The following is a 24,752-nucleotide window of genomic DNA, read 5'->3' as shown; positions in this document are numbered from 1 at the left end:
TGTATGGAAGTGGGAGCTGGACCATAAAGAAGGCTGATTGCCGAAGAATGGATGCTTTTGAATTCTGGTGCTGGAGGAGACTCTTGAGAGTCCCATGGACTGCAAGAAGATCAAACCTCTCCATTCTGAAGGAAATCAGCCCTGAGTGCTCACTGGAAGGACAGATCGTGAAGCTGAGGCTCCAATACTTTGGCCACCTCATGAGAAGAGAAGACTCCCTGGAAAAGATCCTGATGTTGGGAAAGATGGAGGGCACAAGGAGAAGGGGACGACAGAGGACGAGATGGTTGGACAGTGTTCTCGAAGCTACCAGCATGAGTCTGACCAAACTGCGGGAGGCAGTGGAAGACAGGAGTGCCTGGCGTGCTCTGGTCCATGGGGTCACGAAGTCGGACACAACTAAATGACTAAACAACAACAACAAAGGGACCCCTGACCATTAGGTCCAGTCATGACCGACTCTGGGGTTGCGGTGCTCATCTCGTTTTATTGGCTGAGGGAGCTGGCGTACAGCTTCCGGGTCATGTGGCGAACCAGAGCAGTGCATGGAAACGCCATTTACGTTCCCGCCGCAGCGGTACCTATTTATCTACTTGCACTTTGACATGCTTTTGAACTGCTAGGTTGGCAGGAGCAGGGACCAAGCAACGGGAGCTCACCCCATCACAGGGATTCAATCTGCCAACCCTCTGACCGGCAGGTCCTAGGTTCAGTAAATCAGCAAAAACAGGGTCCAATATGTGTTGGAAATGTAAGGAAAAAGAAGGCACTTTTTATCATATGTGGTGGACATGTAAGGTAGTAAAAGAATTTTGGGAAATGATATATAATGAATCGAAAAAATGTTTAAACAACTTTTTCTACAACCCCTGAAGCCTTTCTTTTAGGAATTCTAGGTGCCAAAATTTCAAAGCAACAAAAAAGACTATGTATGCGAACACAGCTGCACGAATGTTATTGGCCCAGAGATGGAAAGAAAATAAAGTCCTGACCAGAGAAGAATGGCAGATGAAGTTGATGGATTATGCCAAAATGGCAAAAATGACCAGAAGAATTAGAAATCAGGAACAGTAAACTTTAATAAGGAATGGGGAAAATTTACAAACTATACTAAAAACCATTGTAAAAAGCTAAAATTGTTTCTAGAATTGGAATAAACTTGTAGTTTCATGGTGCACTTTGGGCATAATAGAGATGTAAAAGATTTGGATTATTATAAAAGATGCAGGACAAAATGATTTACAATAGGACCAACAAAGGGGAGGAGGGAAGATATCTGATATTAAATTTATCTAATGAAAAACCACACACACACACACACACACTTTCCACACCGCATCATTACAACTATAGGTCTTTTCACACTCAATACATTGGAATGGTCTTCACCTTGTATGAGTCTGTTGATGCGATGTAAGCTTATCTTTACGACTGAAGGTCTTTCCACACTCCATACATTTAAATGGTTTCTCCCCTGTGTGAGTTTGTTGGTGTAATCTAAGCTTATTGCTTCTTCTGAAGGTCTTTCCACATTCTATACATTTATATGGTTTTTCTCCTGTGTGGATTCGATGGTGAATATTAAGTGCTGAACCCGTACTGAAAGTCTTTCCACACTCCATACATTTATATGATTTTTCTCCTGAATGTGTTTGATGATGCAAAGCAAGTTGTGAGCCGCGACTGAAACTCCTTCCACACTCCATACATTTATATGATTTTTCTCCTATATGAATTCGTTTATGTTTTTCAAGGCCTCTCTTTTCATGGAAACACTTTCCACACTCCATGCATTTATATGGTCTTTCCCCTGTGTGTGTTCGTTGATGTATTTTAAGGTATGCATTCTGGGTATAGCTGTTTCCACACACCATACATTTAAACAGCTTTTCTCCTGTGTGAGTCTGTTGATGTCTTCTTAAATTTTGCCTATCAGTGAAGCTCTTTCCACACTGTATACATTCAAATGGTTTTTCTCCTGTGTGAATTCGTTGGTGTCTTCTAAGGGCATTATTCCTTCCAAAGCTCTTTCCACACTCTATACATTTAAATGGCTTTTCTCCTGTGTGAGTTACTTGATGACTTCGAAGGCTACTGTTTTTACTGAAGCTGTTTCCACACTCCATACATTTATATGGTCTTCTCCCTCTGTGAGTTACCACATGTAATCTGAGGTATTCCCTATTACTGAAGCTCTTTCCACATTCCATACATTTAAATGGCTTTTCTCCTGTGTGAGTTTGTTGGTGTCTTTGAAGGGCACTCTTTTGCCTGAAGCTGTTTCCACACTCCAAACATTGATAGGGTTTCTCCCCTGTGTGAGTTCGTTGATGACTTTTAAGGGCACCCTTTTGCCTGAAGCTGTTTCCACACTCCAAACATTGATAGGGTTTCTCACCTGTGTGAGTTCGTTGATGACTTTGAAGGGTACCCTTTTGCCTGAAGCTGTCTCCACACTCCAAACATTGATAGGGTTTCTCCCCTGTGTGAGTTCGTTGGTGACTTTGAAGGGCACCCTTTTTACTGAAGCTGTTTCCACACTCCAAACATTTATAGGGTTTCTCCCCTGTGTGAGTTCGTTGATGATTTCGAAAGGTACCTATTTGCCTGAAGCTGTTTCCACACTCCAAACATTTATAGGGTTTCTCCCCTGTGTGAGTTCGTTGATGTACCTTTAGGTTTCTACTATCATTGAAGCTCTTTCCACACTCCATGCATTTAAAAGATTTTCCCCCTCTGTGAGTTCGTTTGTGAATTCTAAGCTTTTCTCTATGACTGAAGCTCTTTCCACTCCATACATTCATATCGGTTCCCCCCTGTGTGAGTTTGTAGATGATTTCTAAGCTTTCCAGTATCCATAAAACTCCTTGCACATTCCAACAGTTTCGTTGTTATTACCGGTGAAATTACAGGTGGTCCTGCAGAGTTCTGTCTGTCATCTCCACCTGCTTCAGAGCGAGGAGAAAGAAATTCCAATGAGGGTTTCAAGGATAAGGAGGAAGAAAGTTAACATACGCAAAGCTCAGTCAGCACTTTCTCCTACTGAAACATATCCTACATTCTCCCTTATCAGCTTTACCTTACAATCTAAACTGGTAAGTTACATGCCATTATTATCTCGTTACTAATTTGCTGCATCCCCTTCATGGATTGCCGTGACGAAGGGGCTTGAATAACTCAGAGTAGCTATGAGCTATGCCGTGCAGGGCCACCCAAGATGGACAGGTCATAGTGGAGAGTTTTGACCAAACGTAATCCACCTGGAACAGGAACTGGCAAGCCACTCCAGTATCCCTGCCAAGAAAACTCCATGGACAAAGACAACAGGCATATAAAAGTTATGACGCTGGAAGATGAGCCCCTCAGGTCGGAAGGTGTCCAACATGTTACTGAGGAAGAGCAGAGGACAAGTACAAGTAGATTCAGAGCTGATGAAGTGGCTGGGCCAAAGCCAAAAGGTCACTCAGTTGCGGTTATGCCTGGAAGCGAAAGAAAAGTCCAATGGTGTAAAGAAAAATATTGCATAGGAACCTGGAATGTAAGAACCATGAACCTTGGTAAGTTGGATGTGGTCAAAAATGAGATGGCAAGAATATTGACATCCTGGGCATCAGTGAACTAAAATGAACAGGAATGGGCAAATTCAGTTCGGATGACTATCATTATCTACTACTGTGGGCAAGAATCCCGTAAAAGGAATGGAGTGGCCCTCATAGTCAACAAAAGAGTGGCGAGAGCTGTACCAGGATGCAATCTCAAAAATGATAGAATGATCTTGATACGAATCCAAGGCAGACCTTTTAACATCACAGTAATCCAAGTTTATGCATCAACCACTGGTGCTGAAGAAACTGAAATTGACCAATTCTATGAAGACTTACACTCTTTTCCAACAACACAAGAGATGACTCTACACATGGACATTGCCAGATGGGCAGCATCGAAATCAGATTGATTATATTCTCTGCAGCCAAAGATGGAGACGCTCTATACAGTCAGCAAAAACAAGACCTGGAGCTGACTGTGGCTCAGATCATCACTGAAGGAAGTAGGAAAAACCACTGGGCCGGTAAGATACAATCTAAATCAAATCCCTTATGAATACACAGTGGAAGTGAGGAACAGGTTTAAGGATTTAGATTTGCTGGACAGAGTGCCTGAAGAACTATGGATGGAGGCTCGTAACATTATACAGGAGGCAGCAACGAAAAGCATCCCAATGAAAAGGAAATGCAAGAAAGCAAAGTGGCTGTCCAACGAGGCCTTACAAATAGCGGGGGAGAGAAGGCAAGCAAAATGCGAGGGAGATAGAGAAAGATACAGGAAATTGAATGCAGATTTCCAAAAAATAGCAAGGAGAGACAAGAAGGCCTTCTTAAACAAGCAATGCAAAGAAATAGAGGAAAACAATAGAATGGGAAGAACCAGAGATCTGTTCAAGAAAATTGGAGATATGAAAGGAACATTTCGTACAAAGATTACCATAATAAAGGACAAAAGTGGAAAGGACCTAACAGAAGCAGAAGACATCAAGAAGAGGTGGCAAGAATACACAGAGGAATTGAGGACTTCCGGGTTAGCGCCAACGTCTAATGGCGGATTCCCTCCGAGTTCCGGAGGGAATCGGCTCAGTAGGGATCGGGTTCTACCGTGCCGGCGACGCGGGGACCCTTAAAAACCACAGGTGCGAATGCCTGTGGACGTGGTGACTCGGCGGGCACCATTAACGCTCCCCCCGACCCGCAAAGGAGCCTTTTTAAAGGCTGCAGAACGGGGGATGGGGGGCGGCGCGGTGCTGAGAGTCTTCTGCTTCCCCTGCTGAGCGAAGCCGCATGCCATGGACGGAGAGCGCTGACTTTTTCCTTTAAAAATTCGGACTAAAAGCAAAAACCCGTAAGTAATACGGAAACCGGACTTTAAAAGAAAATTTTTTTTAAATTCGGCACGAACGGGGGAGGGATAAAAAGGAAGTCTGCCCCCCCCATCTTGTAGATATCTTAAAGCAAAGATCGGAGAACTAAAGTCGAGAGAACCATCTTTTCTTTTCTTTGGAAGAAAAATTAATATTTTCGCGATTAGACTGTACAATTGAATTTGCTGGAGGATAAGAGCTAACCTAAATTAAAGTACAACCCCCCCGGGAACCGGGAGTGATCTGTGAGAGAGCCTGTTGAAAAGATACGGACTTTGACAGCTGTCAAACTAGCTGTCAAAGTTGGGAATAAAAGGAAACGTTGTTTTTGGTGACTCTGCTGGTTAGATCCTTTTCAAAATTGGATACAATTTATCAGGAGTAAAGGAAAATAAGCTACATTTGGACTTTTGGAAGTAAGTGGAAAGATACTAAGTAAACAGGGTCCCCCTAGAGGGGACTTTTGGGATACTGTAAGAAATGGCTCTCAGTGGGAAAATACTGGAGGAACTGAATAGGACTTTTTATCTCCTGGGAAAGCTTCATAATCAAAGTGGTATCTTAGCAACAACGACAACAGCATTGAACAATACTGTCAACAATCTTATGGGAATAGGAACTGAATTGATACAAGTTTTTGTTTCCGAGCCAGAAGTTTTGGAAGGTGAAATAGAGGCTGCTACAGCTGAGGAAACGAACTTTGAAAAATCCCAAGAGCCACATGAGGACTTGTTGGAAATTGAAGGAGAAGCCACAAGGTTGCAGAAGATCAAGGCTGACCAGAGGCCTGGTAGGATAAATTTATCGAAGATGGAAATTGGAGCTTCAGGGCCATATAGATCCAAAAGATTTAAGAAACAGAATTTGAGCTCCACTTCTAAATACAGAGGCCTGCTGGCAAGAAAAAAGAATACTATGGTGATAAGGCTTCCTCGAGAGTTGGTGCTGAAAATAAAGGACTGTCAAGAAGACCGGCAGAGAGAGACTAAGAGAGAGCTAAATGCCTCACGCGTTTGGGACACAGGCTAGAATAGCTGTACTGACATTGGTTTTATAGACCACAACCGGGAAAGGGAGGGGGGGAGGACTTGGGAATCCAAAGGGTGTTTAAATATAATTTGTTCAGATCTTATACATATGTTTATTCTGTGTAACCTATATGGAAGGTGGGAAAATCGCGGAAGGGAGATTTGGGTCGACTTTAGGAATAAGGTTTAAAATTAATTCAAAAGTGGTTTTTCTTTCCAGATTAAATAGATACAAGATTTTAAATAAGTATTTGCTGAATGGACAAAAATGAAGTTATAATACAGAAGGGGGAGGTGTGAGGAGGTCGGGGAAATAAGGTTTAAGAAAGAAAGGATTGAAATTATACTTGTTTGTTTGTTTGTGTATGTTTGTATGTGGGTTTGTGTTTATGTGTTTAAAACCTCAATAAATATTATATTTAAAAAAAAAAGAATACACAGAGGAATTATACCAGAAAGAAATGGATGTCTCGTATACCCCAGGTAGTGTGGTTGCTGACCTTGAGCCAGACATCCTGGAGAGTGAAGTCAAATGGGCCTTAGAAAGCACTGCAAATAACAAGGCCAGTGGAAGTGATGATATTCCAGCTGAACTATAATTTTAAAATTTTAAAAGATGATGCCGTTAAGGTGCTACACTCAATATGCCAGCAAGTTTGGAAAACTCAGCAGTGGCCAGAGGATTGGAGAAGATCCGTCTACATCCCAATCCCAAAGAAGGGCAGTGCCAAAGAATGCTCCAACTACCGCACAATTGCACTCATTTCACACACTAGCAAGGTTATGCTTAAAATTCTACAAGGCAGGCTTAAGCAGTATGTGGACCGAGAACTCCCAGAAGTGCAAGCTGGATTTAGAAGAGGCAGAGGAACCAGAGACCAAATTGCAAACATGCCCTGGATTATGGAGAAAGCTAGAGAGTTCCAGAAAGACATCTACTTCTGCTTCATTGACTATGCAAAAGCCTTTGACTGTGTCGACCACAGCAAATTATGGCAAGTTCTTAAAGAAATGGGAGTGCCTGATCACCTCATCTGTCTCCTGAGAAATCTCTATGTGGGACAAGAAGCTAGTTAGAACTGGATATGGAACAACTGTTTGGTTCAAAATTGGGAAAGGAGTACGACAAGGCTGCATTTTGTCTCCCTGCTTATTTAACTTATATGCAGAATTCATCATGCGAAAGGCTGGGCTGGATGAATCGCAAGCCGGAATTAAGATTGCCGGAAGAAATATCAACAATCTCAGATATGCAGATGATACAACCTTGATGGCAGAAAGTGAGGAGGAATTAAAGAACCTTTTAATGAGGGTGAAAGAGGGGAGCGCAAAATATGGTCTGAAGCTCAACATCAAAAAAACGAAGATCATGGTCACTGGACCCATCATCTCCTGGCAAATAGAAGGGGAAGAAATGGAGGCAGTGAGAGATTTTACTTTCTTGGGCTCTATGATCACTGCAGATGGTGACAGTAGCCACAAAATTAAAAGACACCTGCTTCTTTGGAGAAAAGCAATGACAAACCCAGACAAGATCTTAAAAAGCAGAGACATCACCTTGCCAACAAAGGTCCGTATAGTTAAAGCCATGGTTTTCCCAGTAGTGATGTATGGAAGTGAGAGCTGGACCATAAAGAAGGCTGATCGCCGAAGAATTGATGCTTTTGAATTCTGGTGCTGGAGGAGACTATTGAGAGTCCATGGACTGCAAGAAGATCAAACCTATCCATTCTGAAGGAAATCAGCCCTGAGTGCTCACTAGAAGGACAGATTGTGAAGCTGAGGCTCCAATACTTTGGCCACCTCACGAGAAGAGAAGACTCCGTGGAAAAGACCCTGGTGTTGGGAAAGATGGAGGGCACAAGGAGAAGGGGACGACAGAGGACGAGATGGTTGGACAGTGTTCTCGAAGCTACCAACATGAGTTTGACCAAACTGCGGGAGGCAGTGGAAGACAAGAGTGCCTGGCGTGCTCTGGTCCATGGGGTCATGACGAGTTGGACTAAACAACTAACCAACACCAACAATTTGCTGCATTGTGTAATCAGCTCTGTGATCTTCAGATGAATATATAAACAGGGGTGTAGGAAGGGGGGGCAGGTCTCCCCCAGTGCCATCATGGGGGGGAGGGGTCACAAATTATAAAGGAAAAATAACTGCCCTACTAGGGAGGTTCATGGCGTTTCTGTGCGCAGCTCTGGTTTGCCAGAAGTGGCTTAGTCATGCTGGCCACATGACCCAGAAGCTGTACGCCGGCTCCCTCGAAGCTACCAGCATGAGTCTGACCAAACTGCGGGAGGCAGTGGAAGACAGGAGTGCCTGGCGTGCTCTGGTCCATGGGGTCACGAAGTCGGACACAACTAAATGACTAAACAACAACAACAAAGGGACCCCTGACCATTAGGTCCAGTCATGACCGACTCTGGGGTTGCGGTGCTCATCTCGTTTTATTGGCTGAGGGAGCACTGCAACCCCAGAGTCGGTCATGACTGGACCTAATGGTCAGGGGTCCCTTTAACTTTACCTAGGGAGGTTCATAAAAAACATTTTTTTGAAAATGCCTGCTCCAAAGATCTTATCTTACTACCCTGGGGATTATATAGCTATATCTGAATTTTTATGCATATATTGATCCTCCTCCATGAAAACAGCTGTTTACTTGGCAGTTTTTCTATGTCATGAAGGCTGAAATTTCAATTCAGTGGAGCAGGTAAACCACTCTAAGCTATGGTCTTCCCAGTACTGATGTATGGAAGTGATAGCTGAATCATAAAGAAGGCTGATCGCCCAAGAATGGGTGCTTTTGAATTATGGTGCTGGAGGAGACTCTTGAGAGTCCCATGGACTGCAAACCTATCCATTCTGAAGGAAATCAGCTCACTGGAAGGACAGATCGTGAAGCTGATGCTCCAAGACTTTGGCCACCTCATGAGAAGAGAAGACTCCCTGGAAAAGACTGTGATGTTGGGAAAGATGGAGGGCACAAGGAGAAGGGGACGACAGAGGATGAGATGGTTGGACAGTGTTCTCGAAGCTACCAGCATGAGTTTGACCAAACTGCGGGAGGCAGCGGAAGACAGGAGGGCCTGGCGTGCTCTGGTCCACGGGGTCAAGAAGAGTTGGACACCACTAAACGACTAAACAACAACAACAACAAACCACTTTGGAGTTTTCTTTTTAAAAAAATATTAAATAAATAAAAAATAAATAAAAATAAAACAACACAAGCCAAAACACAATCCATCCTGTAGATTTATGTATCTGCCCACAGTCGCCTACTTGTTATCGGAGGCCCCGAATCCACATTCCTTTGTAAGAAAATATGAAATAAAGTCAAACCATTTTTGCTGGCAACTCCCCCCAAAAACCACCAGTGTGTATGTGTGTGTGTGGGGGGGGGGTGACAAGAAATTTGCCACACTGGGTACCACCCGACCTTCCTATGCTTCTTTATATAAAGTAAATAACTGAATATAATAACTTTATAGGAAAAAACAATAGTGGTAGAAATGCTTGAAATATACATTATAAATAGTTACTGGATTTTTCACCATCAATGAATCATGCTGTACAAAAAACTTGCAAAACCTGAATTCCACTTTCTTCTTCCTGTTAGGAACCTCCTGCCTTTTCTCTCCTCTCCCACTTTTCCTATTGCCAGGCAGGTTCCCCACTTCCAACATCCATCCATCCATCCATCCATCCATCCATCCATCCATCCATCCATCATGTCCTCTTCTCCCCTCCCCTTGAACTCACCAGATCTCTCTGAGGGTCCTGGGAGAAAACACCCAGAGGTTGTGGGGAGGGATGCAGGAGACAGTCGGACCAGGTCAACCGTCCACCTTCCTCCTTCCATCCTTGATAGGATTGCAGGATCAGGCTCTTGAATCCTTCCTGGGGTGCTCAGAAGCCTAAAGAAGAAGCGGATTCCTGGGAGACAGAAGCAAATGGAGACTCAGAGCCCCTGCAGGGATTTTCCTTTCAGAGGGGAAGCCCCCTCCCCATCTGTGCTTCTCCCACCCGCAGCTTCCATGGTAGAAGAGGGGTACCTTCCTCCCGAACCCCACCTTGCAAGGAAAGTGGAGCCATGTCTGAAAGACGGTCTTCTTCACAACTGTATTAAAAACTTTCCTTTCCGGACCACCTTTTCTCCCTGTCATCCTCTGGCGTTGCAGGATCTTTCCATTTTTCCTTCTGCTTCCCCCCCTCAATTCCCCCCCCCCGCCCCCAGGTTACAGGAAGGGCCTGCAGCTCAGGGCCAGAGCATCTTCTTGTAGGCAGAATGTCCCAGGTTCGATCCTCTGAAACAGACTCCATCCCTCTGAAACCCCAGACAACCACTGCTACCCATCCGGGTCCCTGACCCAGGGGGTGTTTCTCAGCATCAGACCAAAGCTTCTCCTCTTCCCAGTTTTAAAGTCTTCCCTCCTTCACTTCTCCACAGACTCTGCCCCCCTTGAACTCCACAGTGGTTACTTCTCAGTAGAACGGCAAAGAGCTGGGCTGCAGATTCCTCCGACCAGATCTGCAGCCTCTGCAACTGCCTCATAGGGGGAAAAGAAATAACCAGAAGAGCTGTTGTGCCCACTAGACCTGGCTCCCCGGACCAGGCCTTGTTTAATAATAATAATAATAATAATAATAATAATAATAATAATATCTTTATTGTCATTGTCCCCTCTCGGGGACAACGAAATTTACTTGGCTGCTCCATCCACCCAGGTAGGGCACTCCACCCAAAATCAGAACAACTATAAAAACACTAATTAAAACAATACAGTATAATACAGCAAGGAAGATTAGATGACTTTCAAAGTCTAGGTTTCCCATTCAGGGCCGAGATCGCTCTGGAGAAGAAGCTGTTCTTGTTTCTGCTACTAAAGAGTTAACAACAACAACCATTTTAACTTCACGCATTTCGTGTCATTTTTTGCTGGCAAATTCTATGATTCCATGAATCCAGCTTCTAGGGAGGGAAACGGGGGTGGGAACAGGGCTCCCCCCCTCCCGCTTTATGGATGCCTCTTAAAGGAGACTGCTGAGCTGGAAGGAAAGGTCAAGGTAGCGCCGCAGCCTCTCCGGCTTTTCCCCCACCAGCGCTGAAGACGCACACAGTCCCCCCCCCCCCAAACCGTGTCTCTGCCCCCTGCCAATGCTATGCTTCCCTCCCCCCCCCAGGGATGCCTCCATTCCTCCCTCAGCCCCCCAACTTCCTCTGCCCTCCTCCCTGAGTCTCCCCTGCGCCCTTGGCACGGCTCACCCCTCGCCCTGCGCTGCGCGCCCTAGCTCTCCAAAGCGCACCGTCCGGAGGGACCACCCAAGACGAGGAGGGGAGAGGGAAGTGATGGAAGGGGGTGGGTCTCTATCCAGCGCTCTCTTTCTCTCGCTTCCTTTAACCCTTACAAGGACTCCCCATTTCAGTCTCTCCGGCAAATGTGACTCACCGAAGGGGTGGGGGTGGGGACCGGGCTATTCGGCGGCGACACTTCGGGTTCTTTTTGGAAAGCGCTCGCCCCTAGAGCTACGATCGCAAAGCAGCCCCTACCGGTGTTTGGATAGAAACAGGACGTGACGTCTCAAGAAAAACAAAGGGTTTTTTGGGTTTGTTTCATCAGAGCTGAACACATACACACATACGCATACTCTCTCTCTCTCTCTCTCTCTCACACACACACACACACAGCAACCATGCACTGCAGCCTGAACCACAATAAGTGCTAGTGCACTAGTGGGACCACAAGTGAGATGTGCATCCCAATCCTATACAATTCTATCTGCAAATGCTCCAAGTAAGGCTTTAACTTTTTGAACTTTGACCTGGAAACAGATTTCATTGCCAGCATCTGGGTTCGCTTCTCCTACAATGCTTTTCCTATTGCCAGGGAGTTTCTCCACTTCCAACATCCATCCATCCATGTCCTCTTCTCCCCTCCCCTCGAACTCACCAGATCTCTCTGAGGGGTCTGGGAGAAAACACTCAGAGGTTGTGGGGAGGGATGCAGGAGACAGTCTGACCAGGTCAACCGTCCACCTTCCTCCTTCCATCTTTGATAGGATTGCAGGATCAGGCTGTTGAATCCTCCCTGAGGCAGTGGCGTAGTGTGGGGGGTGCAGGGGGCCCCGGCCGCAACATCTGGGGGTTAGGGTTAGGGGGCGCAAATCCACGGGTTAGGGGGCACAAATTAATTGCCTTGCCCCGGGTGCTGACAACCCACGCTACGCCACTGCCCTGAGGTGCTCAGAAGTGGAGTCTTGCTTGAAAGAGGATTTTCTTCATAATGGTATAAAAAACTTTCCTTTCCTTTCCTGTCCACCTTTTCTCCCTGTCAGCCTCTGGCATTGTAGGATCCCTCCATTTCTCCTGCTTCCCACTCCAACCCCCCAGCCCCATAGAGGAAGGGGCTGTAGCTTAGACAGAGCAACTGCCTGCATGCAGACGGTCTGAGGAACATCGGCAGAGGGTCTGTCAATATAATGCAGCCTTGTTTGTTTGGAGCTGGCGTTGAAGAATTTATAACAGTTTACCGCCAAACGTTCTCCTCTTCCCAGTTTTGAAGTCTTCCCTCCTCCAGCTCCCAGCCACCCCCTCTCTCCCTCCCTTCCTTCCTTCCTAAATCTACCCTGCTATGGGGCCTGATCAGAGTCTGTGTCCCCCACCCCCCACCGTTTTAATGTCAATCAACTTTTTTTGGGGGGTGGGGTGGGCCTCTCAAATATTTTATTTGGGCAGGGGGCGACGGGACCTTGGCGTCTAGGAGGTGGCTCCTATGTCTCTTCTCCCCCCCTTCTCCCCGGGGAGTCTCCCCTGAACCCAGAAAGACTTCCAAGGAAGTCTTTTTGGGGTGGGGGGTGTCTCTTCGTGCTTTTCCTCCCAGTCCCTCCCCCCCCTCAAACCCCACACTGCATTTTTACCTATTTGCTCTTTCTGCCCACCTGCTCCCCCTTGCTTGCTATTTTGGTTTCCTGCAATGTAAAGATCCGGGAGTGGGTGGGGGCTTGTGGCTTGTTGTCCACTGATGGCGACACTTTGGGTTCTTTTCCGAATGCAGAGCCCCCCCCCCCAGCTCCGGTCATAGAGCAGCTCAAGAATTTGGGTGTGTGTGGCGTTTTAAAAAGCATCAAGAGACCAGCGCCTCTCAGCACTGGAAGCAGAGGACATGAAATGAATGGAAGTCTCAGAAAAGCACCGACTTGAGCAGGGGTCAGCGAACTTTTTCAGCAGGGGGCCGGTCCACTGTCCCTCAAACCTTGTGGGGGGCCGGACTATATTTTGGAAAAAAAAAAAAAGACCGAATTCCTATGCCCCACAAATAACGCAGAGATGCATTTTAAATAAAAGGGCACATTCTACTCATGTAAAAACCACACTGATTCCCGGATTGTCCCTGGGTCAGATTTAGAAGGTGATTGGGCCAGATCTGGGCCCCGGGCCTTAGTTTACCTATTCATGGACTTGAGAGTCAGGATTGTACAGTAATTGATGAGGGGAGAACTAGCCCCCTTTTGACGTAGCCAAGAATGAGGCAGAGTGATTTCATAGAATCGCGGTCCCTGCTACCCATGTGTGTTCACACAGTAATAATGGGAACTTCCATGCAAATCCTTGAGGCTTGGTGTAATGGTTATAAGGGGTTGCTCGTGCGTAAGTTACCGCCACTACTGGCTAGGTTGCCTGGTTAAACCTGTCTTGGCTGACAGCCCCTTCACTCTGTGGCTGTTCAGTCGCTGGCAGAATCCGTCAGTGGGCGTTTCTTAAACTTCTTCCAGCACAAAAGCTCTTTGACGCCAAGTCTATGCCTACTTTCCCTGCGCGGAAGTCTTCTGCGCAGGGTGGGTGTGGGCAGAGGAGGACCTGTGCTCTCCCCGCTGGTCTCCAGCGAAGAGTCCTGGAGACCCCTCTCCGATTCCCCCAACCGCTCCCCTTTATCCCTGGTGTTACGCTGATTTCCTTCCCCAGCCGATGAGTTCCCTCTCTCCCTGCTTGGCCCTTCTCCGGCATTGCTTGGGAGCCCTGCCTCCACTTCTGTCTCCGATGTCAGTTCCCTGACACTTGGCTTTCGCTTCAAGGCTCCCGCGGAAAAACAGAACAATTTGCACAGCTCTACAGTGGGGAATAAAGGGACGCTGGTGGCACTGTGGGTTAAACCACAGAACCTAGGACTTTCCGATCAGAATGTTGGCGGTTCGAATCCCCGCAACGGGGTGAGCTTCCGTTGCTCGGTCCCTTCTCCTGCCAACTTAGCAGTTTGAAAGCACGTCAAAGTGCAAGTAGATAAATAGGGAACCGCTCTAGTGGGAAGGTAAATGGTGTTTCCGTGCGCTGCTCTGGTTCGCCAGAAGTGGCTTAGTCATGCTGGCCACATGACTCGGAAGCTGTATGCCGGCTTCCTCGGCCAATAAAGCGAGATGAGCGCCGCAACCTCAGAATCGGCCATGACTGGACCTAATGGTCAGGGGTCCCTTTACCTTTACCTTTACAGCGGGCAATATGACTGTTTAGTCTAGATTACGAATCCTTTCTGGGTACCATCCTGGCTCTACCCTTTCCCAGACTTCCTGCAAGCATAGAAATGTTGTTTACTTGCAGGAAACCTGTGTCCTTCAATGCAGCATCAAATGCAGTCATTTTTCAGTCCTAATATGTGTATCCGTTTTCCCTTATATAATACCATTATTATTATTATTATTATTATTATTATTATTATTATTATTAAAAAAGTCAATCCCTTTGGAGCCTTTTGGGAAATAATAAGCCTGGGATCCAGGTTTTTTCTTTTTAAATCCCCAATTATTTAATATCTGTAGTGCTAAGAATTAAATGCAATGTTTAGTCTTTTGTCTTCAGATGCTCCTTCATGTTCAGATCAGGCCTCAATATAATAATGTAGCACTTTGGCATGAAGATACATCCCAGAAGCCCAGCACTGGAGGCCAAGATGGAGAAAACCTGAACGGCTACCATGTATTTCCCCTTGGTGCTCAGGTAGGTGGGCACAAAGGACACCCAAACACTGCAGAAGACCAGCATGCTGAAGGTGATCAGCTTGGCTTCATTGAAGGCCCCAGGCAGCTTCCTGGCTAGGAAAGCTACCGTGAAGCAGGTGGCAGCCAGGAAGCCCATGTAGCTGAGGGCAGTGTAAAACATGGCAACAGACCCTTCATTGCATTGCAAGGTAATCTCTCCAGGGTGGGAGTGCTTGTCAGAGTCTGGGAATGGGGGAAAGATCCCCAGCCAAGTGGCGCAGATAAGAACTTGTACACTGGAACCGGAAAGGACAATGGAGTTGGCTAAACCCTTCCCCAACCATTTCCTCACCCTACTCCCTGGCTTTGTGGCCAGGAAGGCCAGCACCACAGCAATGGTTTTTGCCAGGATGGAAGAGACGGCAACAGAGAAGATGATGCTGAAGGCTGTTTGTCGCAGAAGGCAGGTCATTTTTGTTGGCTGGCCGATGAAGAGGAAGGAGGACAAAAAGGAGAGAAGGAGCGAGATGAGAAGGGTGTAGGAGAGATCCCGGTTGTTGGCTTTGACTATTGGAGTTTCCTTGTATTTAATGAATATTCCAAACACAAGGCCAGTGGTTAAGGATAAGAAGAGGGCAAAGGAAGTTAGGAGGCTCCCCAGAGATTCTTCATAGGACAGGAAAGCGATTATTTTGGGGACACATTGATCTCGCTCCTTGTTTGGATGCTGATCTTCTGGACATTTGGTGCATTCCTTGGCATCTGCATAGAGAGAGAGACTTCAATATCCTTATAGCATTAATACACCTACAGCAGTCTGAATGTTGTCACAATTGTGGGGAATGGTTGCAATATGGGAGAGATCAGGAAAGAACACTGTGTTGTTGGGAAGGGGAGAGGTGCAGTGGTTAAGGATAAGAAAACGCCAAAGGAAGTCGTGAGGATTCCCAAATGCTCTTTATAGGCTAGGAAGGGAATAACCTTGGAAACACATGGATCTCTGTCATTGTTTGGATGCTGATCTTCGGGACCTTTAGAGCAATGTCCTGCATCTGAGAAGGACAGCGACTCCAGGATTATTGACATCAAGCTTACATCCATAAATGTCTTTGCTGTATTGCATTTGATGGTATTTGTGTCAGAAAACAGGAAGGAGCAGAAGCAATAGCAAGAGGAAGATATCTACTGGTAGAGAATATGCTTTGTACACAGAGGCCTATATCTGACATAAATTTAGGCCTCCTTGCACCCATTTCAACTGGTGTACCCTGAACATTGCACAATAGGATTCCTTCTACAAATCTGCTTTATGTGTTTCATATGTGCCCAAAAGTGCAGCACATTGTGGAGAATTTACTGTGCATGATAAAGACTAGAACATGTCTTTAATGACTGACCTGTTCCTGTTCCCCAACCACATATAGAGCAGAGGTTTAAAACCTTCACAGAAAATGTAAACAAATTCAAAATAAAGCCAGAACAGGTAAGAGCTTTTGTCTTCCTAGGATTCAAACTCAGGTTATTAGCTCTCATCCTGTCCACCACTACCTTAAGGCACCCAACCAGAAGAACCAGAAGAAGAAAACCTCATTCATGACAAGACCCCGGACCCCGCAGTTCCCTTATATGATAAACACACATGGACACAAATAATTTAGGTTAATGGGCTAATCGGATCCTTTTAACAGGATACCCTTATCGGGGAGGGGCAGGCAGAGGCTACAACCTCCCCTCCCATCACAAAGGCCTACCCAATGCCTAACCTTACAAAATTGTGACGATTGCTACAAGGTAGGCGAAAACCAAATACTGGTGCCAATTTGCCAAGTGGAACAATTCCTACCCCGCCCCATCAATATGGTAGTTGACATATGTCCATAGCAAGGTCACTGTCATAGCAATGCATAAAAAGAGAGCAGGTGGGCTAGGCAAGATCCAGAGAGGAGGCAAAAAGAGGCCACCCCCTGGCTGTGCAACAGTTTAAATGGCCTACGGCCACACCCCCAGGCATGGCGATTGGATGTCCAGGGGCGTGACGTGGCTGGGAATTCCCACGACGTGGGCGGCATCCCTCCGCCCCCAAGCCAGTTCACTGGGGGTCCCGGATGCTGGTCCGCAACACCGCCCCCCGGGGAAGGGGAACGGATATGTGAAAACCACAAACAAACAAAGCACAGTACAACAGCATCAACATTCAGAGAGTGGAGAGAAGCATTGATAACAGCATGGCCATCATTAAAACTACCGGGGCATTGTACAAACTGAAATACAGTGGTGCCCCGCAAGACGAATGCCTCGCGAGACAGAAAACCCGCTAGACGAAAGGGTTTTCTGTTTTGGAGGTGCTTCACAAAACAAATTTCCTATGGGCTTGCTTCGCAAGATGAAAATGTCTTGCGAGTTCCTGCGGTTCCCCCCCTTCCCCCCTTTTCTAAGCCGCTAAGCCGCTTAACAGCTGATCCGCTAAGCCGCTTATCAGCTGATCCGCTAAGCCGCTAAGCCACTTAACAGCTGATCCACTAAGCCGCTAAGCCACTTAACAGCTGATCCGCTAAGCCGCTTATCAGCTGATAAGCCCCTAAGCCGCTTATCAACTGATCCGCTAAGCCCCTAAACCGCTAATAGCGCTAATCCGCTAAGCCGCTAATGGGCTTGCTTCGCAAGACGAAAAAACCGCAAGACGAAGAGACTCGTGGAACTGATTCTTTTCGTCTTGCGAGGCACCACTGTAATAAATTTTTAAATGTAAAAAAATCTCAGAACCAAGGACAGAGCACCAGCATTCTAGAGAGCAAGTCATTAAACCAGATGATGCGCTGGACTGGTTGAACAGCTAAAGATTTGTTCGCCTGATGCTGGAATCACATCACAGCTAGCGGCAGCTGCGGCTCCCTGGCAAGGCCATCCCATTCACTGTTGTTACCACTTTGTACTTGCTTTATGAACACAATTTTATGTTCTTCTCTGCCATGGTATTTCCCCCCTCCCCCTTTAACATCAGGCTTACAGGGTTTTTTTGTTTGTTTTGTGTTTTGCAAACAAAACAAATGGAATACCTTCCTGAGTCGAGATGGTCCCTTCTGTGCATGGAGTGCAAGCATAGCAGCAAACTGGCTTTCCTTCTTGAGTCTCCTTGGCGTATCCAGCGTGGCAGCTTTTGGTGCACCTGGAATGAGGCACGGTCTGTCCAGAAAGAGATGGAGCGTCACAGGAAAATAATTAGGAGTATTTGTGGTTGGTGGTATACATTCAAAGATTTGTGCTTCAGACACCGTGAAAACCTTGCTGGGCAGCCTCTTTCTCAGGCAACAAAATGTTCTGGGCCAGCCATGGCAGAACCTGCCCTTAATCCCCCCCAAACAGGGGCAGGTTGGGGGAGCTAAACACTCATTGGCTGGTGCTGCTATGGGAAGGTTCCTGTGTACAGTGCAGCCCTGTAGATCAGGGATGGAGAACCTGCCACCCTGTAGATCTTGCTGGGCTACAGCTCCCATTATCCCAGGCCATGACTGTTAGAATTCCTGATCTCTGATTGCAGTCATGGGATTTTTGTCTTTCACATGACATGATATGTTTTGACTCCACGGAGTGGGAAGTGACGGAGACAGGATGTTTGTGTTACTGTGCTCTGTGAAGTGGGACTATTGTCCTTTGTTCTTTTTCTCTTTGCTGTCTGATGCTAGAGAGAGAGGGAGCCATGTTGCAGTGCTCCATGTGTGTTTATATGTAAATAAAGTAGATTAGCCAAAATGCTGAGTTGCTGGGGTTCTGTCATGCAAGTGGCGCAAACTCTGTGGATCACTAAGTGTACTGGTGTCGGTTGGCATTGGTCACTGTGATGTTCGGGCTGAAGAAAGCTTATGAAGCTCCCGAACGAAAGACCAGGAGGGAGAGAACATGCCAGTCGGGCATGTGTCTCTGCCAGAGTCCTACTCAAGTGTAGGCTGAACTCCTGACAGACTGTGCTGGCAGGGGCTGATGAGCGTTTGAGTCCTACAACATCTGGTTCCTCATCCCTACTGTATGTGTTTACATTGCGTCCCAGCATGCTCAGATTATTTGAGCTTGACACAGGTCACAGACAATAAAATGATACACATCTCCCCAACCTTCTTAAACCTCTCGGGCCATGAAATAGCATCTGGGTTAATGGTGAACTTCAGGTCTGAGGATGTGCATCCCTCCATACTTCCAATCTTCACTCTGCCACGAGACTTATTGGGAAACTGCACCCAATTGATGATGTCAAAGCTGGCCGGCAGCTCCCGACTCTCATCCAAACACTGCCCATCAATGGAGGTATTAGTCAGTTGGACTTCTTTTAAGAAAGGGTGGAGCTGAAATGACAGAAGAAACAGCAGCATGTGTGGTAGGTAAGACAAATTCACAGAGAACAATGCTATCGATAGCTACTAGTCATGGTTAGCTAGCTAGCTAGAAACTTTATTTGCATTAGCCACTAACCATAGCAATAAAGTAAAATATACTGGAAATCGAGCTAAATAGTTAGCTTTAGCCACAGATAAAACATCTGAGCCAATAGGCTTTCTTTTGATTAAAAGAAAAAGGAGAACCTGAGGAATGTTACAAATTTAATCACATAATGGATCTTACTCTATTTTTAGCCCCTGCTAAAAATATTATTTTTACAGTTATAGTTATATTAAAACTAGACTAATCCCCAGCCCCATCTAAACATTTATCCTACCACCCAACAGAGCAAAAACAGAAATTTAAAATGCCACAGATTAAAAACTATTTTAAAACACTGAAAAGCAATTTTGACATTTGCCCCAACCCCAGAGTTTGCTTCAGTGAGTCTGGGTTTCTTCAGGACTCGCAGCAGGGCAATATGTCCCTCTGGCGTCCCAGGAGTCTAAAGCATAGCGGGTGAGCCTGGTTCCTGCTCTCTAGGCCTCGCAGGTGGAAAAAGGCCTTGCAGGGAGCAGCCTTCAGCACTCCCAGCACACAACTCATCCGGACTCCTACATATTTCTATTAGAAGTAACCCTCACTGAATTCAATGAGCTTACTCCCATGTAAGTGCATACAGTACTGCAGCCATAGTGGCTTATCATGGTTGCTGCTGTTTTCTGCTATCACAGCTTAGTAACCTCCTTCTCTTCAGCGTTTTAAGGCTGGCTACTCATTATCATTCTAAGGGCCGTGGGTGGCGTGGTGGGTTAAACCACAGAGCCTAGGACTTGCTGATCAGAAGGTCGGCGGTTCGAATCCCCATGACGGGGTGAGCTCCAGTTGCTTGGTCCCTGCTCCTGCCAACCTAGCAGTTCGAAAGCACATCAAGGTGCAAGTAGATAAATAGGTACCGCTCCGGCGGTGAGGTAAATGGCGTTTCTGTGCGCTGCTCTGGTTTGCCAGAAGCGGCTTAGTCATGCTGGCCACATGACCCGGAAGCTGTATGCCGGCTTCCTCGGCCAACAAAGCGAGATGAGCGCCACAACCCCAGAGTCTGTCACGACTGGACCTACCGGTCAGGGGTCCCTTTACCCTTTACCTTACTCATTATCATTATGGGTGTAAGCTGAGTTCTATGTTCGTTTCATTTTCGAAGGAGAGCATATTCCACTGTTAGGCAAAATGAGATTGGCTACTCAAAATGATAGATTTGGGGCACCACTGAATGAGAAATACCTGCCAAGGGTGCAGCCTCTGATGTTCTAGCCTGCTTCCTCCACCCACCCTCAAGATCTGTCTGGATCTCGATGAATGAGCCATGTTCAAGGCCCAAACCACTGCCTGGACACTGTTGTATGTGCTGTAGCTGTCCTGGGAGAAAACTCTCTCAAGCTCCTCCTGCTGCAAAGTCTCCAGCTTTCCTCCCTCTGTGCATCTTGTCCAGCCTTTCAGAGACAACACATGCTTTGAATATGAACAATGAAATGCTCTTTTCCAAAACTGTTCAAGAACAGGCGAGAATGGATTATAGTAGTCATACTTCATCCTTATGGGGGTCTTCGTTACAAAGGACAAGGAACCCCAGAGGTAACGGAAATCAACAAACAAGTACATGTTGATGTCCCAAAAAGTTGTTGTGATCCAGAGCTTTGACCCAGCGTGTATTGCTTCAAGAAGGGTTTGCAAAATTGCAATCAGATCAAATTCGTGTTGAGAGTCTGCATAGTAAACAAGTACGCTAACTTGTCTCCACACGTCACGCAATTCTCTTTTGAGTAACTCGTAGTACGGCATCGTCTTGAGGACTCTCTTTGAAATGGCAACACATATTCCATTGTGGGTCAGCAGAGGTTTCAAGGCGCTCATGAACCTCTCTCCATTGTCAGTGTCTGGAGCGACGAGACCAACCCATGTCCACTGGAAGTGCAGGAGCAGCTGGACAATCCCCAAGCACTGCGTCTCTTCTTTTGGGACCATCCGGTAGACAAAAGGGAACTGAGTTTTATAATCGAGAAGAAAGCCGTAACTGACCTAGTGAAGGAGGGGGAAAAGATGGATGATATGTTTCTAGGACAATGATCAAATACTTGTTAATCTGGAGTTACTAACATGTATCAACAACCTCCAAGGGTGTGCTTGCCAGTGAGTGCCAGTCTACTCAAGCCGCTGTGCCCAGCATTAAACAACGGCATCCCCAACACAGTGATTTACTTTCCCCCATAGGACTGAATGGTGATCTTTACTCAAAAGCAAGTGCCTGAACAGAGATGCTCAGCATCAATACACTTTGGCCAGGGTTGTTTAGCAGCACAGTCTTACATATATATAGGAGAAAGAAAGAGGCAAGGCTACCCAATACCCAATGGAGTGCACAAGTGTTGAGTTGCGCCTAACATTGGGGGGGGGTGAGGCTGTCATACATGCATGATGTCAGGTGCGTGGCTCACAATGTGCATGCCACCCTCCTAATCCAGCCAGGCCAACTCAACCCGCCATCCCCCACCCATCGCCCAGCACCCGCTGCCTTACTTTCATTTGCAGCTGCCACCACAAGGCTGAGACCACCTTGGTGCGGTTACCTCCTGCCCCTCCAGGAGGTCCATGGAGGCACCTGAGCACGTTTTGAGATCGCCAGCACTCCTTCCTGGAAGGCGCCCTGGTGACCCCCAAAGGGACACGCTGGGCAAGACACCTTGCCCTGCTGTGTCTCTGACAGTGATTGCTAGTGTGAAGGCCCCCTCAACATTGCCAAAAGATATTGAGGGGACACGTCAGCCCCTTGGAGCTGCCACAGCTCCTTGAGAGGGTGAAGCAGCTCCTCTATGAAGAAAGGGACCCTTTAGTTTGGAGAAGAGGCAAAGAAAAGGAGACACATATGAATGTTGGAAGATTCAGGACAGATCAAAGAAGAAAATTCTTCACAGAGTGCATAGTTTAACTCGGATGGTTTTAAAAGGCAATGTTCTACCTCCACTGTTCAAGACAGTATGCACTGAATATCAGTTGTGGTGAGTCACAAGTCTTGTTGCAGTCAAGTTCTGCTTGTGAGCTTCCCATTGGGACATCGGGTTGGCAACGGTGAGAGTAGGATGCAGGGGTGCCGACTTATAAAAAATATTGGGGGGGGGGCCCATACCGGGGTCCTGCCCCGGGAAGTTTTCTAAATTTTAGGTGAAAATTAGTGAGTTTTAAAGTTTTTTAAAAGTATTTTAGAGCCATATGATCAACATTAGAACCCCGAAAACTCGACTCTCTATAACTTCACACTCCGGGAAACTCGACAAGCCTGAAACACTTTTTGGCTTTGAAAAAAGAAACAAAACATAAACACGCACGGTATTTTCGTAAAAAGCTAATTTAATTTACAGTAACAATTATGCTTATAGACTATGACAGAGCAGTGAATATATAGCTCTGAAAAGAATGAAATGATATTTAAATAAATCCTAAACTATCATTAAAAGAATAAAACATAAAATATTGCTGTCGCACAGTAATAGCACTTTGATTAATAAGTGAAATAGCTAATTTAAGCTTACTTTGAATAAGGCTGAGGGTTCATTAAATAAAAATAATATCTCAAAGTTAATGCTTTAATACAGTTAATAAAGTTAATACAGTATGCCTAATACTGTATGTAAATAACGGGCTTTAATTGGGTCTTACACCCTAAAAATATTTAAGTATTTGAAAATAACTAATACAGTACTATAGTAATATAGAAATACAGTACTAAACTAGTACTAATATTTCAAAACTGAAAATTTAACATTCTGTATGTATTTAATTCTCTATTTTATAAAGATTTTTAATATCTGACAGTGAGTTTGGAGTAGCCCAATGCAAAGATCCTGAGGATCCACGTGGATCCGTGCTTTGTAACCACGTTTTTGCACCACTGTGACCCTAGGCAACAGTGGGTGCGTGATTTTTTTGGTGCAGGCTGTAGCCATGGACATGCTATGTGATCTGATGGTGAATTTGGGGTGACCCAGTGCAAAGATCCTGTGGATCCATGCTTTGTAACCACGTTTTTGCACCACTGTGACCCTAGGCAACAGTGGGTGCGTGATTTTTTTGGTGCAAGATGTAGCCATGAACATGCTATGTGATCTGATGGTGAATTTGGGGTGACCCAATGCAAAAATCCTGAGGATCCATGTGGATCCGTGCTTTGTAACCACGTTTTTGCACCATTGTGGCCCCAGGCCACAGTGGGTGCGTGATTTTTTTGGTGCAGGCTGTAGCCATGGACATGCTATGTTATCTGATGGTGAATTTGGGGTGACCCAGTGCAAAGATCCTGTGGATCCATGCTTTGTAACCACGTTTTTGCACCATTGCAGCCCCAGGCAACAGTGGGTGCGTGATTTTTTTGGTACAGACTGTAGCCATGGACATGTAATGTGATCTGATGGTGAATTTGGGGTGACCCAATGCAAAAATCCTGAGGATCCATGTGGATCTGTGCTTTGTCACCACGTTTTAAATGGGGAGGGAAGGAAAAACACAGAAGGGACAAGAAGCACAAGAGGGGTGTGCGGAGAAGCAGCTGGCTAAGAATGCAGGGGAGGAGTTTAACGGGGTGGGGGGGAGGAAAGGAAGGCAAAAGTCCCCCCCCCAAGCCAGCCCTCTCTCTCTCTCTCCCACCTGCATGTTTTTCGGCTGCCTGCGAGTCCCTAGAGCACGGAGAGGAGGAGGTGGTGGGCTGGAGCCTGCATGCAGTGTGACTAGGAAAGAATTAGAAGGAGGGACTCGATCCTTTCCTTAACCCTCTGCTTGCCAGGATGGCAGGGGATTCCCTGCTCTTTGTTGAGTTTGAGCAAACGCAGCAACAGAAGCGGGTGGGCAGTAAGACCCTGAGGCAGAATGCAGGAAAGCAGCAGCTTCTGCCTTCCCTCCTATCTTATTTTTGCCTGATTTTTGCCCCTGCGCTCCGGCTCCAGGGACCACACATTCGCTCAATAACACGCACAGACATTTCCCCTTACTTTTTAGGAGAAAAAATCTGCGTGTTATAGAGCGAAATTTACGGTAATAATTTTCTTAAACGAATTTTTGAGGGGGCTCGGGCCCCCTCAGGCCCCATGGAGTCAGCGCCTATGGTAGGATGCTGAATTAGATTGGCCTGATCCAGCCAATTCTTAAATGTTGGCAATGTAATAGACAGATTCAGGGGAGTTGTTACAGGTAAAGTTTCCTTCAGAAAAATGGAAGTTTTGCTCCAAATAGGAAAACAAAAAGGAACATAAACTTCGGCAAAATAAATGTTGCAAGTCACCAAAGGATCTCTAGAATTATACACAGTTGATTTTCTCCCAATCCATCATACCTGTGGGATTTTGTAGATGCCTGACACGGTTGAAATCTGGCTGAAGATGTCAGAATTAGCATGTTCAAGAACTGCCAACAGGTTGTTCCGTCTTCCG

The 24,752-nt window shown here is 46.2% G+C and overlaps 2 protein-coding genes across 5 annotated transcripts; both read right to left on the bottom strand.

The window, feature by feature from the left end:
- Positions 1-1,061: 1,061 nt before the first annotated feature.
- Positions 1,062-11,463, bottom strand: LOC307208730 (uncharacterized protein). Of its 4 annotated transcripts, none has more exons than XM_079963631.1 (3): positions 11,388-11,463; positions 9,700-9,873; positions 1,062-2,948 (listed from the first exon to the last, which is right to left on the bottom strand). In XM_079963631.1, exon 3 carries the CDS (start codon positions 2,802-2,804, stop codon positions 1,386-1,388), a length of 1,419 nt encoding a protein of 472 aa, XP_079819757.1. In that variant the 5' UTR covers positions 2,805-2,948; positions 9,700-9,873; positions 11,388-11,463; the 3' UTR covers positions 1,062-1,385. The 4 variants fall into 4 exon arrangements, with proteins under 4 accessions (XP_079819757.1, XP_079819756.1, XP_079819759.1 ...); XM_079963630.1 differs by lacking the exon at positions 11,388-11,463 and adding an exon at positions 11,204-11,289; XM_079963633.1 differs by lacking the exon at positions 11,388-11,463 and adding an exon at positions 11,204-11,289 and having other exon boundaries at positions 1,062-2,945.
- On the bottom strand, positions 9,216-24,752 carry LOC307210989 (vomeronasal type-2 receptor 26-like; the record flags this gene model as incomplete). The annotated part of the gene is made up of 6 exons (XM_079967186.1): positions 24,656-24,752; positions 20,560-21,354; positions 19,017-19,244; positions 17,964-18,090; positions 15,035-15,669; positions 9,216-9,248 (listed from the first exon to the last, which is right to left on the bottom strand). Exons 2-6 carry the CDS (start codon positions 21,298-21,300, stop codon positions 9,216-9,218), a joined length of 1,764 nt encoding a protein of 587 aa, XP_079823312.1. The 5' UTR covers positions 21,301-21,354; positions 24,656-24,752.

The sequence above is a fragment of the Podarcis cretensis genome (assembly GCF_951804945.1).
Source record: "Podarcis cretensis genome assembly, chromosome: 2".
Classification (NCBI taxonomy): Eukaryota; Metazoa; Chordata; class Lepidosauria; order Squamata; family Lacertidae; genus Podarcis; species Podarcis cretensis.
This window is presented reverse-complemented; position numbering and strand designations above follow the sequence as displayed.

Bases quoted from the DNA above. Each gene is read 5' to 3' on its own strand.
- LOC307208730 (XM_079963631.1), bottom strand. From the start codon at position 2,804: ATGAATGTATGGAGTGGAAAGAGCTTCAGTCATAGAGAAAAGCTTAGA.